At 37.6% G+C, this 18,990-nt stretch overlaps 1 protein-coding gene across 3 annotated transcripts in view; it reads left to right on the top strand.

The window, feature by feature from the left end:
- The window catches only part of RELN (reelin), a 529,312-nt gene that overhangs the window by 280,355 nt on the left and 229,967 nt on the right, over window positions 1-18,990 (top strand). For all 3 annotated transcript variants that reach the window (XM_082399695.1, XM_082399693.1, XM_082399694.1), the window contains exon 8: window positions 82-133. In XM_082399695.1, coding sequence (XP_082255821.1) covers window positions 82-133 — 52 coding nt within the window. The remainder of the gene's footprint in view (window positions 1-81; window positions 134-18,990) is intronic.

An 18,990-nucleotide genomic window follows, 5' to 3' on the forward strand; every position in this document is an offset into this window, starting at 1 on the left:
ACTCTCCCTCCTCCTGAATCTTCTCCTCTTTCTCCTCCTCTCTTTCTATCTCGTCTTATTTTGTTATATTCCTTTTTCTAGATTACCACAGGCCTTAATACAACAACAGCTTCTGTCCTCCAGTTTTCCATTGGTAAGTTTTTTAGCAGTTAAGCAATTTAACTTGGAAGTGTTTGTTTTAATCATAGTGTATAAGCAGGATTATGGTGCCAAATACTTTTAGATTTAGAGAAGAGTAAGTCTTAACACTGCAGTAAATAATTTAAAACATTTTTGAAGTGAAATTAAAAAATTGTAAATACTACATCCTGTTCTCACTTCTCTCGGGCAGCAAGTGGTATTTAAAAATAATCCAAATAATCCGAAACATCTTAAAGGTGGATTTTGAATGTATTGGATTATTACACAGAATTACCTTACTAGTAATGTTTTCCTCAGATTAAGATTGAAATCTGTTAAATTTCCTGCATTCTTACTGAATGGCAGTGAAAAAGATAATTATTGGTGGCTCAGAGAAACCAATTAAGGCTTCATACTTGACATAAATAATCTATGTTTAATTCAGACACAGATAATTTTAAAATGACTGTATCTGGCAGTATTTCTTTTAAGTGCCTTTGTATTAGAGCTAAAAATTTCTACCCAAAGCCTTCAGTAAAATCAGGTATCTTTTGATCAAGTGTTTATAGTTTTGCTGTCTATTATATTATTTTCCATTTGAATTTTCAAAGGTGTATATTAATAAATAGCACAAGTTTCCAAAGGGAATGTTCTAGGTAAAGAAAGATGTTGCCTTCTAGATGGGGGCTAGTTTATTGGTCTTGGTCTCATAACATGGAAACCTCCTGGCCTCTCCCCATGACATGCGGACTGCTAGCGGCCATGCCCCTGAGACGGCATCCTCCGCTTTCCACTGTCTTCACCCTCATATCTTTGGGCATCCCGCATTAGCGAAAGGACTGTTTCCCTCACTAGCCTTCTAGTCCTAACTGCAAATCAGTGCTCCCACAGCCCACTGTGGTTGATTGTGCCTAAGAACAGTTTTCTTCAAGTCATGTATTGTAGTTGTCACTTTTTCCTCAGGTTGCCTCCTTTCAGCTTCTGTAAGTAAAAATGTGAACCTGCCTGACTATGGTTTGGACTCTTCTTCTAACATTGATAGCATTACCTATAACAATTTACAGACTATTCAGAAGTCCGTATGTGGTCATAAGAAAAGCATTGGCAAAAACAAAATAATGAGTTTTTTGGTAAGACGATTTTCTTTGATCTATTAACAAGTGTATCCTAGATTTTCTATAATGAGCATGTAATACTTCTATAATCAGAAAAAAAAGCTCATTTTTAAAAAGTTGTGGTGCTACAAAAACAGATTTTTAAAACTCTAGCATGACGGGCTAGTGTAACTTAGAGGTTCTTAGCCAGAACAAATGTGTTTAAATTCATTATGCTATTAATATAAAATATAAGCTAGATTTTTTATTTATCTGTATTCTGAGTATTTATTTGAATATTAATTTCAGATAATATCTTTATGCAATTAAAGAACACAAGAGAATGCTCTTTAAAATATATGCCTCACAATTCTACTATATTTAAATTTTAGTCATGGTAGCAGAGATCCAGCACCAATTAAATTATCCTTCCTTAAAGGAAAAAAAAATTCTATTTTTGTAAATAGTAAAGAGTATACTGTGGAGCTGGCATAGATTCATTTCCTTGCCTTTCAATAGCACCCTACCATGAACAATAGAGCTGATGAAAGAGGGCCAAGAAGGGGTGTTTATCAGAGAATTTAAGGTTTGGTGCCTGAGACCCAAAACCCAGAGCAAGCACCATGCCCAAAGGCTTGAGACTAGACCCAAAAATGTGACTTAGCAAGAATCCTTGATTTCCCCACAAGCCAGAGGGCTGCAGCTCAGCAAGCCAGAGAGTTGCTTGTATTATACAAAGCATGGATTTGAATCCCAGGTTAGAAGACTGGAAGAGTAACCGAATCAGGGAGTTGCAAAAAGATGGATGGATGGATAGATAGATAGTTATGTCAAGTTTATAACTAAAAAATACACTTAGAAATCTTTTTTGAGTGGGAGGTTTAGAATAAAGAGTGAAATTTTAACATGTCATTGTTTGGGAATGAAACAAAATATTTAGTTAAAGAAATTATAATTTACTGCCTAGTGACTTCATTGGGGAATTTGCTTACTGCATTTTGAGAATGAAAATTCTTGGGAACTAAGAAGTATTAAAGTGGCTGAGAAACAATGTAGTGGCAAACCATTAGCTGTATGGTGTAGTATGGTAAACAGGCATAGCGGGCAGAACTTTCCAGAAATGGTTTTGTGTATCTCACGATGAATGCTTGGAGTAGTATTCTTCTGTTTGTATGTATGGTGCGAGGACTAGACTGGGGCACATACACAAATTCCAGAAACGTCATAATTGTGTATATTCATCCTGAGCTTTACAAGCCCCACAATAACCAAAGTAGCAATCGCAGCCAAGTAGCCACTGAATTTATATTCTCTTCAAAAATTTTATTGAGTGTGTTATAAAAAAAACATTGTGTGTAGACAGTTCAACATTTATATTTATTTGTGTCTTGTGGAACTTTCCAAATCTATTCAAATAGTGTGGTTAAATATGGTCAGTCAGATTTAGAGTCACTCCTTAAGGAGTCCTCTGGGATGTTAAATGTTCATTGTATATCATGATGATTCAGATGTAATATAGACCATTTTCTAGGGGATTCTGTCATTATTTATGGCCTCAATGATAAGTATGTTCATAACTATGGCTATATAACCACAATTGAATAAATTATTGCCTTGATATTTTTATATTGCTCTTGTAAACATTTTAATTTCATCACAAGCGTTATCCAAGGTAGTCCCAAGTACCTCAGGGATATGTATATAGAAATGTCTTGAATTACTAAGGAGTGTCTCAAATAAACTCTATCATGCCAATGTTTAGCACCAATGCTATCCCAGCTCTTTCTAAATACACACACACGCGCACACACACACACACACACACACACACACATATAAATATACAGACTATCTTAACCAAATGAATTTTAAAGTTAAAGCATCCTGAAAACACAGTTCTGCAAGTTGAAATGTACCAGGTTATGAACAGCTAAATCATCATGAAAGATGTCCTAAAATATTCTTAGAACAACTTTTCATTTTTCCATTCCAGTGAAATATCTCATATCCATTTCTGTGCTGAGGCATTGATCTGCTACAATCCTCACTTGATTCATTAGATTCAACTTGTGGAATTTATGGTTGTAAGCTTAGAGACATTTACCCATTTCCTTTAGATTTCCTCTGGGACAGGAAGAAAAATTTGAAAAGATGCCCTTGTAAACCACTATTTTACAGATGCCTCCAAACTCTGTTTTCCCAGGCAGGGTCCTCGGTCCAAGGGAAGTGCTGGTAGCGCTTTGGAGCCATTATTCACTTAACAAAATTTCACTGACTATTTGTTGTCTGCTTAGGCTTTTCTGAGCTAACGTTAACTATGGAAAGACAAAAAAGTTAGAAAACAACATTTTTACAGTGTTCAGTGGTGTGGTAGAAGGCTCTGGATGCATATGGAGCATGAAACATCTAGAGAATTACCAGACTGTTATAAACATAGATGGACGTGTGTACTGGTCCCCGTGGTGTTAGGTCCTGCAGAGTAGAACAATTCAGGAAGGCTTCTTAGAGAGGAGAATCCCTGAAAGTCAACAGGATGAGTCAGTGGAAAGGACAAAGTTTTTCCAGTTCAGGAGATAGAGTGACATAAGCAAGGCTTAAAATGGGAACGTGAGTGCCCTCCTAGAGCAGGAGGACTGGCTGGGGTTGCTATGAGCAGTGTCACAGTATTTGTGTCCATCTGAAGAGTTAATCTGCATCAGCTGGGAGTTTTAAGTAGGAAATAGAGGTCAGAAAAATGACCTCTTTCTCTCTTGAGCAATAAAGAAATATAATGAAATTAATTCTTAATGGGTGTGTGATCTTTCTTAAGAAAGATCAGTTGTGTTAAGAATGGCTTTGTCCCTTCCTTAATGTAAATCTGCATTGATTCACTCAACAAGAACTTGCCAAGTAATATGCTTGTTCAGTTTAGCCCAGCTCTTTCTTTCAGATTAATAGAATCCATTGGCTAAATGGGGATTGAAAGTAAAGCATTTAAAAACATACATTATGAAGAACGGTTTGCTATGAGAGGTAAATCAGTCTTGTCCCTCATGCTATTCTCAGCCCCTAGCCTAGGGACTCAAAATTAGTAGATGCTCATTAATATTTCTTGCCTGAGTGACAAGTAACTATTACTGAGACATCTGTAATATTATGTAGCCAAGTGCTAAATTGGTATGATGCAGACATTTCACGCCAAGAAATTTGGGGGAGGTGATCTGAGGACCTCAATCAATGGAAAAGATGACCCAGAAGGAAACACAGAATCACCAATAAACTATGCTTTTAGTGAAGCCAGTAGATGAAAATACATATCCATGTGTTTATCAGTTTGCTATTATTGAACTAGCTAGAATCTTTTATTTGTTCATAATTTATAGAGTTAGTATCTTTTTTCTTTGGTTTTACTTATAAATATCCTAAAGATTTTGGGTTTTGTGAGTATGTGTGCGTGTGTTTTTTATTTATTTATTTTGGCTGTGCTGGGTCTTCGTTGAGGTATGCGGGCTTCTCTAGTTGCGGCGCACGGGCTCTAGAGTGCGCAGGCTCAGTAGTCGTGGCGCACAGCTTTAGTTGCGGTATGTGGGATCTTAGTTCCCTGACCAGGAATCGAACCCGGGCCCCCTGCATTGGAATCGTGGAGTCTTAACCACTGGACCGCTAGGGAAGTCCTGTGTGTTGTTGTTGTTGTTTTTTCCACTGCTTTTTTGTTTGTTTTTAATCACCTCAAGCAGAGGAAAGGCATTATATCATAAATGTTTTATATTTACAGATTAAGATATGAAAATGTCCTTAGGCCTGAATTATTCTGCTTTGTGCTGTACATGCTACAGAGTCTCTGAGATAAATGAGAGCTACTCATTTTGTATTTTGAAAAATAAAAACTAGAAAATTACAAAGTTAAAGGTAATCATTGCTGAATTGGAAGATTGCTTTGTAAAAGAAAAGAGATCTTTCTCAAATAGATGTAATGAATAAAATGCCACTTATAAGAGGTATTATATTGCATTTAGCATGAGGGAAGTTTTTCCCTCAAGCCTGATTCACAGGCATCTTAATTACTTAGAACTTGATTCAGTAGAGAAACTGTCCCTCATCTCTTGGAACAGCTAATCAGAAGGAGGAGAAATTGAGCCCTCTTATATCTTGGTAGGAATTATTGCTCATTTCCTCTGTGAATATCCTGAGATATATTTCTAAATCAGACTCTTTTTTTTTTTTAAGAGTCACTTTTCCTGGGTAAGTAAGTAAGACCTTGGGGAATTTATTATGAAGTCGTGAAAAACTCTTTTGAAAACACGGGAATCTCTGAGTATGAGGCTAACAAAATCTCTGGTGACTTGAGCTCTAAACATACATAAATAAAAACAGAAGTTTAGAAAATTTTAATGGTAAAATTAGCTCAACACGTGCTTTTAAGGTTAAATACATGTTTTATTTGAGTTTAAGATTCTTGGATATAAAAGATATTAAAATAAGATTTGTTTATTACTTAATTTTTAGATCTTCAGGAATCTATATTAACACAAAAATTGAAATATTTATATATGGAACACTGCTGGGTTATCTATTTAATAATTAAAGTTTGGAACTGATTTTAATTCAGGTTATCCTTCTTCTTCATCCTGGAGTTGACCTTTTTAGGGAATGTATATTTAAAAGACCAGTTTATATGAACTTTATATATTTTTCAAGTCCACCTCACCTCAAGTTCTTAAGTCCTATCTTATGTAATAAAGGGGAATATTCTGAAATATTGTAAGATGCTACTAAGTATAAGGTTCTGGCAAAGATTGTTGAGATTAATTATGTCTTTGCATTATTGAAACTGATAACTAAAGAGTTGTCTTCACGTGAATTAAAATACAGTTTGAAAGATACTGTACCCTTTCTCTTTTGAAATATTTATTTCATTGTCACTCATCTTGCAGAGGCTTAAAAATAAATATTAATAATTCATTCATAAATATGTTTCACTAATATTTATTGAAGGCTGTTCTAGTAGAAGGGATAAAACAGTGAACAGTAGGATGAGAAGAAATTGATCACTGATATAGATTAAATGGTCTTTCCTCCATGAAAACTCATCTCATTGCCACACCCTCATATCTCTGAATCCCCACTTCCTCTGTGTTTATTTTATGATGCCTACTTCACTCTGCGTTGATTTACACTCTGGCCATTTATGCACATCCACTTTCACCCTCTATAGCTTAAATGTTCTGTGAGGACTAAGAAGTGTACAAGTATCCCTCTTTGTATTTAGGGCAGAATTTTACTCACGACTACAACTAAATAAATATGAACTGAATTGAATTCTATTCTTAGGTTAGGAAAGAGATTTAGTGAGGTTCCACGTTGGCGGTCAATACTAGACCCTTCTTGACTGCTGAGGCAGGGGAGAGTGCTGAATGAAATCCGCGAGCAATATTAAAACCTGGTCTGAGCCAGCAGTTTTCACTTTCTTATCAATCAAGGACTCTTGATCAAGGATTCTTTTGTCACAGATCTTTAGGATGTGAATACATCCACTGTAAGGAAAGCAAAATCTAAGAAACTGCCCAGGCTTCCAGGAGTTTGTTATCAAATAGGTGGAGGTGGGGGAGGGGAAGTCCACGTGGGAGAAGAAACGGAGGGGTACAGACCACAGAGGAGGGTGAGAGGGCAGCCTGTCGGAAAGTCCAGGAAAGAGGGAGATCCAAAGGCAGGACTATATCATTTGGGAGGGAGACTGACAAGAGCAGGTGTGGTACCGCCCCAGAGAGTCAGCGTCACAAGGAAGGTTAGAGCGATGGCTCCCTTCAGGGAGATAAGACAGTGGCCATTCTAAGACCTTGAGACCAAGGTCAAAGCCCGAACTGCAACAAGGGTGGTAATGCAGAGTCTCCAGATTGCTGGGGGTGGAGAGGGACGTTACTTAACACCTGCTGCCAAAGGTGGGGATCAGTCCTCCTAGAAAATGAGCCAGGCCTGAGCCCTGGGGCTCGGTTTATGGCCTCCACCCCAGGGAACGGAGGGCTGCTCAGCAGGGAACCTGGCAAAGCCTGGCACGTTTTGCATTTGTCTTCCTTGTGTTTTTCTCAACATAAGATCTGATGAAACCTCTATGTTGTGGACTTGGGAGGGAACTTGCAAAGAGCTGGGCACCTGAAATTGGTTGGAAATGACATGGCGTTCCATAAACCAGGAGGGAATTGGTCCCTTTCTCTCTTACAGGAGTGGCAGGAAAAAGGAAAAAATACAAATATTTTGGAAGTGAGGGAATGGGGAATAGGAGTGAAAGGGAGCAGGGTACAAAGGGGAGGAGGACAGCTGTTCATTTTATATCCTGTGGTCATTGTCCATCTGCCATAAACTGAAAGAAGTCACCTAATGAGGTTTGGGAATTTCAGCCAAGGAAGTGACTAAGGAGCAAAATATTAAGTACAATAAATCACATACTGTCACATTTATTCAGAAGGAAAGGCTTGCAGATCTAATAGCCTGTTTACTAATAAAGTCAGTCAAAACAAAAATTATTACTAGTAGCCTCATTTTAAAAATAAATATAAAACCTAAGGGGAAGAAGAGTTGCTTTTAAAACCTGGCTCTTTTTCTATATTTTATGAAAGAGGTTTTTTGAGTTTCATTCAAGGTAGTGTGTTTTTAGCATATGTATAGCATAAATATAGAATATTTGTGAGGATTTTTTTACTGTCACTTTATTTGACCTCTCTTAATCCTTAATATCAGTTTTTAGTAGATGCTTAAAATGGAAATTTTACTTTCATATAATGGTCCTTTTTACAACACTATCCTTGAAATATGTTTCTTCATTTAAAAATATGCTAAATTCCCCCCAAAGGTATTTTCTGGTGGGCAAAACAGAGTTATAGACATAAATTCTGGATTTTCATATTCAAATAATTGCTTAATTGATCTTTTGGGGCAGCCGCAGATTTTGGACATGTTGATTTCTCTAAACCGACAGTTTCTATTAACAAAATAATGATTTATCTCAGCTTCGGTCATCATATTTTACCAAAATTGAATTCACTTGCTCTTGACAGAGTAATTCGAGAATTTCCTCTTGTGTGGAATGGAACTGTTCTTAATTAAAGTAATATCTGTGGGCTCCTTTCAGTCACAATTCCCATCCCTGTCATTTGGGACTGAGAAGCCCCAGGATGCGTCCCGCCTGGGCTGCCACAAAGCATTATCCGATACAGTAACCATTTTTTCCTTCCCTGCCTCTTACCCACAAATCAGACTGCTTCCCTTTTGGCTACAGTGTCTGAACTTCATCAAGGCATGAGCTGCTGTCTCTGTGCCGGCACAGGCCAGGCGCATTGAGCCTGTATTTTATGAGCCTGAAGCAGTGCTGCATGGCAGGATGTGTGGGCAGGGTTAGACGTGGGGACAGCAGCTACTAGAATGCCTCAGAGGAGCCAGGGAGACTGGTGCTCAGCCAAGAACAGCATCCAAGTACTCTGTGGATACCTGAGGTACATGAAGGTAATAGGTAACCAAAACAACTGGCTTCGAAGGGTACACCAGGCAAGAAGCTAACTCACTGCTAGAGGACAAACTTGCTTACGGTGTTTACAAAATTTATAAACTAATGAAACAGATTTATACAGATGTGCCACATTACAAAATAGTATGAACAGGTACATAAAATCTTATCAAGTTTAGGTTTTTCTACTAGAAGAGGAATTAAAAAAACATGAAAACTAAGAAATATATAAAACTGGTTATCCTGGAAATTACAGCATTATCTTCTTAAAACCGGCAGTCACAATCTAGGTCCCGTGCATTAGGTAGTACTTCTAGACTGGCCGTATTACAAAGATTTTGCTCTACTTATGGTAGGTGGTTTTGATGCCATGGTCTGAGAGAGCTAATGCCCTTAGGATTTTTCTGGCAGACTTGGTAATGAAGGAAATAAAAACCTAAGTATAGTATAATCACTGTTGTTACTGGAAAATAAACGTGCACAGCTGCCTCCAGTGAAATACTTGAGCAGAAGTTTGTGAAACTATCAAAATATTGATCATCTGTATAATAATGGTCCATGACTTGCTTGTGGCAGAATTACTTAGAAGAAGAAGAATTGCCAGGTAGCAAATAAGCTTTTACTGTGTTTCTCAGTGCTTTTGGATACAATGAACATTTTCTCTGTAGTGAGTAGTACTGTCCTTAAAAATCTCTCTGGGGGGAAAAAAATATAGATAATTGCCAGAACTGCTTATTATACCAATATCTTCATGTTGCTCATCACATTTTTCACTATATGGAATGAGGCAAGTCCCTTTGTTGAATGCCTTAGCCTACAGTAACATGTAATATCCTCTGGGAGTGACAGTGTCTGGCTTTTAAAAGCTTCTCTAAAAGTTCCCCGTTCATCTCTTTCTCTCTTTCCATTCACTGCAACCTCTAGTTAATGGCCCTGTCCTCCATTTATCTACCTTGAAAAGATGAAAGGATGTGTTGATTCTGCTAAGATTTGCTCCAGTCCTAGCAGGGAGTTCTAAGTAGCCTGATTACATCGATTTCATCACTTTATGATCTTTCTATATCAAATGCTGTTGTTTACACGCGGCTCTGGGCGCCCTGCTTGTCTCTGAGGTCTGAGTTTTGAGTAAGGGCAGCAGCAGCACTTGGGTTGCAAGAATCCTCAGCGGGGCTCTGTCCAGACACTCCTCGAGCCTTCAGGATTCATGGGTCCCGCTCCACTATCTAGAGGCATGATTTCTGGCAGTGCTTTCCCCATCTATAAATTCTGCGAGATCACTTCTCTCCTTCTGTGGCCCTGTGCCACATTTAAAAAGGCAGCTTGTTTTTCAGGCAGAGCTTTGAGGAAAGAGCCTGCTCCCGGCAACCACTACCGAACCCCCAAGAGGCAGTAGCTCCTTCTATTGTTTCTGTTCTGATTTACTTTGAAAAGTCTGGGGCTTTGTGAAGAAGGGCATAACCAAATAAGAATAAAACTACCCTGGGCTTGGGAGACTAAAACCAATTGATTTATCCTTTTACTATAAAAGTAAAAAGAAATAAAGAAATAGAGAGGGCTACTGGAGACACAGGCTCACAGTTCCTTATCTGTAATTCCATATTACAATAAAAAACTCTCGGAAAAACCACAAACCTTTTTTTTTTATATTTATGTGATGGCAAAGCCTCCCATGACCTGAATTCATTTGGCAGCCAGACCTGACTTGAAATGATTTAAGGCTATTTATAATCTTTATTTATACTACTTATGTGAATCTTCATGTATTTCACTGTAGAAATATCAATATGTTTCATTATAGGGTATTGCCTCAGACCTTGCTGGGGATGTCGCATAACATATGGTATATTTACCATGTTACCTTTCTGAAATCTGTAAATTAAGTAAAGAAGTAAGTAATTTGGATCCTGAAGTTTATCTTACCTTAAGGGATTATGGACTTGTATGACAGTTATTTTGAGAAAGGGAGTAACTCTTGAATTCTTAATAGAATAAATGACTAATATATCTATTTTTTAAGTAGTCTTGATTTTATACTAAATCAAGCTATTTTTTAAGTTGTTTATTTTTATGGCAACCACCCAAGAGAGATGAGAGGAAAGGAAGAAGTTTATTTGTGAATTTTGGGAAATTTGCTGACTCTAGGAAGTTCCCTAGCGTCTCCTCCGGGCGTGTACATTATGGTTAATGGGCTACTGAACAATGAACAGGTTTTCAGTGTGCTTAATATGGGCTTCCTTGATTAGCACATAATTGGTACTTGTTCATGTGCTTGTGTATTCTTGGCATTATAAACTCTAACAGCCCTTTAAGAACCTCTCGGCCAGCACTGCACAGAAACACTCCACTTAGTAAATCCTGGAAGGTACAGGTTCTCACTGGCTTTTTCTGAGCTCCTGAGGTTCACTCAGGTGGTCTCCAACACAGTCCAAAAATGAATGGCATGTTTCTTATGTAAGCAAACGATTACTTACAAGTCATTTCATCCATCCTAATCTAGTTGTAACGTGATAGTTTCCTTTTAAGAATATTTTAATTGAGCCAGATCTGCCTGAAGTAATAGAGAAGGAAAATAATTTCAAGAATCATATCTTCTCATTCTCTTTTTATTGTTGTCCTGCATTGCAATACATTTGTCACTGGAATGTGCCATGTTAAGCAAAGTGGAAAGTGAACCATGTAATCTGGACCTTGGTGCTCCCACGTGAGTTAAGACATTCGTGAAATGTGCAGGAACACACTTCAGGGCATGCTCTGTACAGGGGTGGGTCTAGGTTTTGTGGGTCCATGTTTGAACCTTACACAATTTGGGTGAGGGCTAGGTTGTCTTTAAGGAAAAGAATACAAAATTACACATTCAAAATTAGGTACAAATGTGAATATTTATTTAGAATGAGAAAAGAAATCACAACAAATTACAAATCTTTAGAAGTTGACAATACCACAAGCATCACAAAATCCAAAAATATAACATAACGTCTTTGTTAACTACCTGAAATACTCTTTTCCTTACAACTTTTGGGTGCATATTCTTAAACTGCCTCTGCATATGACAATTCTATAATATTTTTATTTAGAGACTAGAAAAATAATTCTGCCTCTAGCTTGGTGGATCAGAGTTTTTTTTTTCATTTATTTAACATCTTACCTTCACAATTCCTTACTGGTATATCATGTACGTTTTTAGGATCATTAGCAAATTGTAAAAATCTCTGTCTTAATTTCTTTCATGTATGAACTACAAGGCTTCAGGGCATTTTGACTTCTCTTGCACAGTGACCAATCTTAGCAACTCTGAATTGACGTCACTCACTGAACAGTTTATTCCCACTGTTCTTGAGTCATGATGACATAGGTACTTCATCACAGTGGGTGGTAGGCGTGTTCCTAGAAGCTCTTTCTACGCTGAGGATGACTGCACTGTGGAATAGAAGTGACCTGCCTAACTATGTAACTGTATCACACACACATAACATATCTCCAACTCAACTTCCCCTTAGCCGGATCCCGAAAGCCGCCATGGCCACTCCAACACCACCTGGCATGAGGGTAACATGGTAAGGCAGTAGTCAAGAAAGGAGGCAGCAGTCTCAATCGGTTGCAAATGTTATAAAATATGGTCATGTGAACACATTGCTAGAGTTCCTCCCAGGGCCTTGGAAGGTGCTCATCCAAGTGCAGAGCCCTGAAGCTTAAGCTTCATGAGCTTCATGGTAAACCCACTTCTGTCTACCCTGTCCACTGTCTACACTAACATGTTAGAATTGAGCATTATATTTATCGATGTTATACTGATAAAGATGTGTTTACATTCTTATAATAAACTTATTGTCATTTTCACACTTCTTTCATGGGAAAGCCTCAACTTCCCTTCCAAATACCAATCACATCCTATCACCTTCCCTTTATTTAATATTCTATTACTTTTGCCTGTCTCAGTAGTCGTATGTAGGAATCATGGAGATTTCTATACACTGCTCCACCTAGTATTCTGATTCCCTGTAAATAATAGTCATTAATGCAAAATAAGAAAAAAATTTTTTCAATGTAGATATTTTAAGCCATGTATTTTTTTCATTGAGAATATTTCCATGTCTTTGTGACTCATTTTTGTTGATAAACAACTTTTGTTGTTGATATAAATGGGGAAGGGAAAAGAGCACTGGATTGGGAGTCGGGCCATATCGTCCTTTCTCTGCCAACTGGCCTTGTCGTGTAACCTTGGGGAAGTGGTGGAGCCTGTGTGAACCCCTGACAACTTGTTTGTAAAGTGAGAGTGTACATCTTCATGATCTCTTAAATGTCTTCCCACTGTAGTCCTAAATCCTAGAACTGGGTGACAAGAATGAGCTATGAGTTAACCAGGAATACATTTTGTCTGAAAATATGGTTATGATGTTGTCTGTTTTAGTTCAGGGGGGCCCCACAAGAAATATCACAGTAGTTGCCTTTGATACCTTTATTCAACCAATTGTAGCTAATTTATACTTGTAGCCTGTTTTGCCATCAGGGAAAGATATTAAGTAGAGGAACAGAAAAGCAGCATCAGCCAAACCATGCAGTGTTGTTACCCTAACAATTCTCAGCATCGGAGAACAAATGTGCTGCCCCTCTAGCTTTCCCAGAAGAGTGACAGTCTCTGTGCTAGTGGACAGAGGCTATAAATCACCTCCATCTCCTTATCCTGCTGAAAAGAAATGCTACAAAAGAGCCAGTAACAGCAAAAATAATAATAATGGTATCATTGCATTTCCAAAAGACTTTCTTCCTAGAGTTTAAAGTGCTTCCTAAATTGCATTCATTCATTCATTCGTTCGTTCATTCAACAACTATTCACTGAGCTCCTATTCTGTGTGAAGTAGCTCTCAAGGCACTGGGGAGACAGGATTCACAAAACAAAAGCTTTGCCCTGATAGGGCTGACATGCTGATGAATATCAAACAAATGAATGTCAGGGAATAATGAATGCAATGAAGAAAATTAATCAGGGGTCAGCAAATGAGGAGTAGCATTTTGTTGGAGGCAGCCAGAGGGCAGCCACTGAGGATGTAACCATTGATCAAAGGCTTGAATTGTTTCGGGGGGGTAGCCCGGCAGAAGGAACGGCCAACATAAGAGCCATGTGGACTGCTAAGGGGTCACCACACAGCTTATGTAAATGTCAGTTCTAAATGATATTTTACTTCTTAAGTGGGAAAGGCTATTCAAAGTGTATACATTTCCTAGTTTTTCCTGAATGACAGCCAAAGTCAAGAGAAGTGGGACTGAATCACGAGAAAATAACTAGGCTTTTGAGTTCCAATGTACCTCAGAAATAAGAAATATTTTTAATAATTGGTTGACTCATTGATTGATTGATTGACTGTTAGATTGATCATCTTGGCCTGACTCCCTGTAAAAAAAGTGGAAAGTTACTTATCTATTGTTTTCTAAATTATACTAAGAATGATACTATTTAAATAGAACGGGGAGGGGGGTGGGGGATAAAAGTTGATACCAATTTTAGTTGCAATTTTAAATTGAATAAGTGGTTCAAAGATCAAACCGAGATTACAAAAAAATATTTCTTAGAATCATAGTGACGAGTCTCTCTAACAGTGAAAGGAAGCAACCTTTTAGAAATAAGCTTTGCCATTCTTCTTATTTCTTTATTTTTAAATAAGAAGTACTAGGCACTGTTTTACATTTGTAAATATTAATTGTTTCCTTATAGTAAAATGATTATTTCAGAAACAGATTTACAAGATATTATGGAATGCGTTATTTAGGATACAAATGTGGATTACACTGTTATCTTAAATTTAATCCTGATTGTAATATTATATCAGGTTAATGCTTTCCACATAATTAAAATTTTCTGAGTTGGGAGGTGTTAGGATTTACTTCTTTGGAATACAACTATTCTTTAAAATCTCTTTTAAATGCCTTTCTATAGATTTTTCAAGCAAATGACAAAAAAGTGTTCTTTACAATACCTTTTGTGTTTGTTCTGAGTGCCCAGATAGGAGGTTATCACACTGATCTGGGTGAGAGATGATCTAAGGAGGTGGTGGTGAAGGTAAAATAAAGGCATAGATTCAATAAATTTGCAGGAGGAGGGTCCGCAGATTTGGGTGACTGGCTATGGGGGCAGGGAAAGGAGGGGAATGGGCAGGGAGCCTGCAGAGAAAGTGATGGCCAAGTAAACCTGATATTGAAGCTAGAGGTGGTTCAGTCCTTTAGATTTTACCAAAAAAAGGACCATCTGGCTCAAGTCAGGAGCCTGAGTAGAAGCAGAAGCACAAAAGCCTGTCCCAACATGTTCTGACCATGTGAAAATGAAGCACTGTTTGTCTGGTTTTTTTTAAAAGTGTGCTTTATGCACCAGAAGGAGTATAGTGAAGTGGTTGAAGGCATGGGTTCTGGTCTACCCAAATCTGAATCCCATTTGGGTCTAGCGTAAATCGCTTAACCTCTCTTTGCCTCCGTGCCCTTACCTATAAAGTGGACATGCACAGAGTAGTACCTCTCTGCTCATAGAAACCTTAATTGTTCTCTTGAGTTACTAGAATTTTTTCTTCTTTGTGGTACTACTAAAACTTTGATCAGATTTTCTGTTTTCTTTGGATGCTAGGAAGTGCAAAATCAAATTTCCACTCTAGCAATTGTAAAGACCTTATAAAGTTTATTTCATTATACTGATCCCAAAGGGCCTTCTTTTTCTTATCAAGTAGACAACTTTCTTCCCCTCTAACACATTTACAGTGATGCTTACAAACAGGTAGATTACTCATTTGGGTCTCAGTTTTCATCTCCAGGTTGAACTTACAGTGTTTCCATTAAAGAGCTGGAAAATAACCCCAAACGAAAGAATCGATGGGGGAAAAATGTGCCATAAGTTCTTTGATAAGCAGTAATTCAACTTAATATTTAGCCCATGAACAAATATTTGCTCCTTTTTCTGGGATAAATGAATTTATGAAATGAAACAAAAATACTGAATCATACCTGAAATCTCTTAACGTGGACCAAGATTTGTTGTCTAGGCACTTTTAATGCATTAATGCCTTAATCTTCACAACAGTTCTGTGAAGTGATTGCTATTATTATTCACATTTGACAAATGTAGAAACTAGACACAGAAAAGATAAGTGACTTGTCCAAGGTCATACAGCTAAAAAGTGTCAGAGCCCAGATTGCAAACCTGGCAGCCTGCCCCCACCATTCACTCTCCTAAACCCTACACATACTTTCTCTCTGGAAGATAACTTATATCAGAGGGAATTTCACTCTAAAAACTGAAGTTTAAAAAATTATATAGAATTATCGGTAATACTAACAAGCATTGAATTTATTATCATATAGAATTCCTTCATATGAGAAAAATAAGATCTATTTAAGGCTATGTGATGATAAGGTTATATGATGATAAGACGTACCTATCATCAAAGATTTTATAACATTACAATTTAGAGTAACATTTTTCTATAAGGTTACAATTTTATTAGGTTTCTTCCTAGACATAAAAGTGGGTTTTCTCCCTTAGAACGGGGTATTAATCTAGTTAAATATTCAAACAGAAACAAAATAAATCAACTTGAAAGGACAAGATAATGTCTTACGATTAAGAAGACATTACATTCGAGAAACTTGCTTTTTTTTTTAATGCAGTAGAAAATGATTCCTGATGGAGAGGTCAGAACATGTGTCTTGGGGATGATATTCTATGTGGCTTTTGAGTACTTTGTATGACTTTGCAAATTGCTTATTTTTAATTATGCTGGGCCATTATAATAAGACTTTACTAATAAGTAAAATAATTCATCTGGCTATCATTATTCCTCACATTACTTTATCTGGCTGATAAAAATGTACCATGATTACTCATGTGATCTGTCTCTGATATTTTTATTCTAAAAGCAGACTGGATTATGTAACCATCTAAGTCATCTAAGGGCAGTTCCTAATTAACATGGGGGAATTATTGCCCTGTTGACTATACAACAGTACCAAAGTTAATCTGTGGTAAGGATACATAAAGTCCAGATATTCTACAGCACGGCTCTCAGATGCCTTTTCACTTTGACCCAATTCAGGCAAATCGAAAGTCCTTAAGTCCCATCGATCTACAGTTATAGTTCCCCTTTCTAGTATAAATATAACACAGTAAAAACAAAGAAATGGAGAACTTAAAATAAGCAAATTACAGCAAACTTACTTATGATCCAGCCAGAGTTTATTGAGCTTCTATTGTGCACCAGGCACTATTCTGGGTACCAAGGACACAAGTAGTAAACAAGACAGACTCGGTTCCTCCTTCAATGGAACTTGCATTCTAACAGGAGATGGGCAATGAGCAAGTAAACAAGTAAATAAATAAGGTAAATTTAGATAGTGATAAGTACTATGAATTACTTAAAATGGAGTGATAAGATGGAGGGTGATTGGACACTGGGGACTGGAGTTCTTTAGATTGAATGTGCAGGGAAGGCTTCTTTGAGGAGGTGATGTTTGCACAGAACCCCAAGAGAGAAGATGGACCCAGCCAAGGGGTGGTCTGTGGGGAAAGATATGAATGGAATGAGGAGAGAATAGAGTATGAGGAAATTGACATAATCAGTGTTGTTGTAGGCAGAGAGAAGGCATGGAAGCCCTGAGATGGAGTGTTCAGGGAGGAGAAAGAAAGTCCACAGTGTCTGGAACACAGTAAACAAGAAGAGTGGTACAAGGGAAGCTCTAAGTCACGGAGGGAGCTCAACCTTTTATTCCTAGTGGGCTGAGAAGCGTTGAGAGGGTTTTAAGTCAGGAATGAATGGCATGATCGCTAAAACAATTTAAAAGACTCCTCTGTTTTTGAAAGACCTCTTACTGCTGTGTGGACAATGGATTACAGGAGGATAAAAAAGGGAGTAAGAAAACCACCGAGACATGACCCTGACTTGACTAAGGTGGTAGCAGTAGAGAGGGATAGAAGCTGAACAATATTTTGGAGTCAGAACTCCCAGGCTGATGGGTTGGAAGTGGGCAATGAAGCAAAGGGAGGAACCAAAGATGACACCTAGTGCTTTGTTTGAGCATCTGGGGTGGTGTCATTTGAAATGAAAAGGGTATCCTAGATATTTGGGGGGTGGAAAACCAATAATTCTAATTTTGACTTAAAGAGTCTGAGTTGTCCATTAGAGATGGTGAGTAGCAGTTGGATCTATAAGTGTGGATCTAATGGAAAATATAATTCTGGGTATTATCTGTTATAGATATTATTTAAAGCTTCAAAGTAAAAGGAAGCAATGTAGATAAGAGAAGAGAAAGCTACCAAAACAATTTGAGATCAAGAAGGAAAAGGGCAACAAAGGAGACTGAGAGGCGGCAGTCAGTGAAGCAGGAGAAAAATCAAGAAGGTGGTAGAAGATAGAAGAAAGTATCCAAGAAAAAAAGAGGGATACACAGTGACAAATCCTGCTGAGAAGTCAAGTAACCTGAATATGGGGAAATGATCTGTTGACTTGGCAACACGGACTCCCCAGCCACCTAACCAAGAGCAGTTTCAGGGTGGAAGGGAAAGGGAATCGGAGGATGTGACGAAGTGGAGACAATCACTGGACAGCCCTTCTGAGAAGTCTTGCTATAAAGGGAAACAAAAATAGGATTGGAAGGAACAGAAGTTAGGGGTGTGACATCAAAAAAAACTTTTTTAAGATGGGAGATGCTTTGTATGTTTCTATGATGTTTGTATGACAATAAGAATGATCCAGGAAACTCATTGGCAGAAATTGGTGATACAAGAGAAAGAGGGGAAATCTTAAAGAACAACAGAAGATAGGATCTAGACCACATGAGAAGGTTCACCATTGGTAAGAACAGAAACACTTCATCCAGTATAACAGGAGGAAGGCAGAAAACACTGGTGCAGTGGTTGAAAAGATGAGGGCATTACTGTCTGGGTCTCTGTTTTTCTTAACTATACATGGTGCATTGTTAACCTAATAAGAACGAACTTAGACATATGATTGTATGTTAAAATTCGAAAAATTTAAAAAATAACCCAGTATTTTTATACATAATTTGATAATGCAGAGCAAGTTATTAAAATAGCATAAATTCATAGGCACAAATTCAATAGCACAAATTCAGGACATCATCAATGAAAGGTGGTTTTGTTGCAAGATAGTTTCAAGGCATTATGTAGATATCTGCTTTAGCAGAGGAGTAGAGATGGCTTGTAGTTATATTGCAATGCATATATGTCTTAAGCCATAGGACAAACTGTAAGCCAATAATAGGCCAGAAATGTTGCTGAAAAAAGTATCCATCATTATGTACTAT

Source organism: Balaenoptera borealis (assembly GCF_965194805.1).
Source record: "Balaenoptera borealis genome assembly, chromosome: 7".
Lineage (NCBI taxonomy): Eukaryota > Metazoa > Chordata > Mammalia > Artiodactyla > Balaenopteridae > Balaenoptera > Balaenoptera borealis.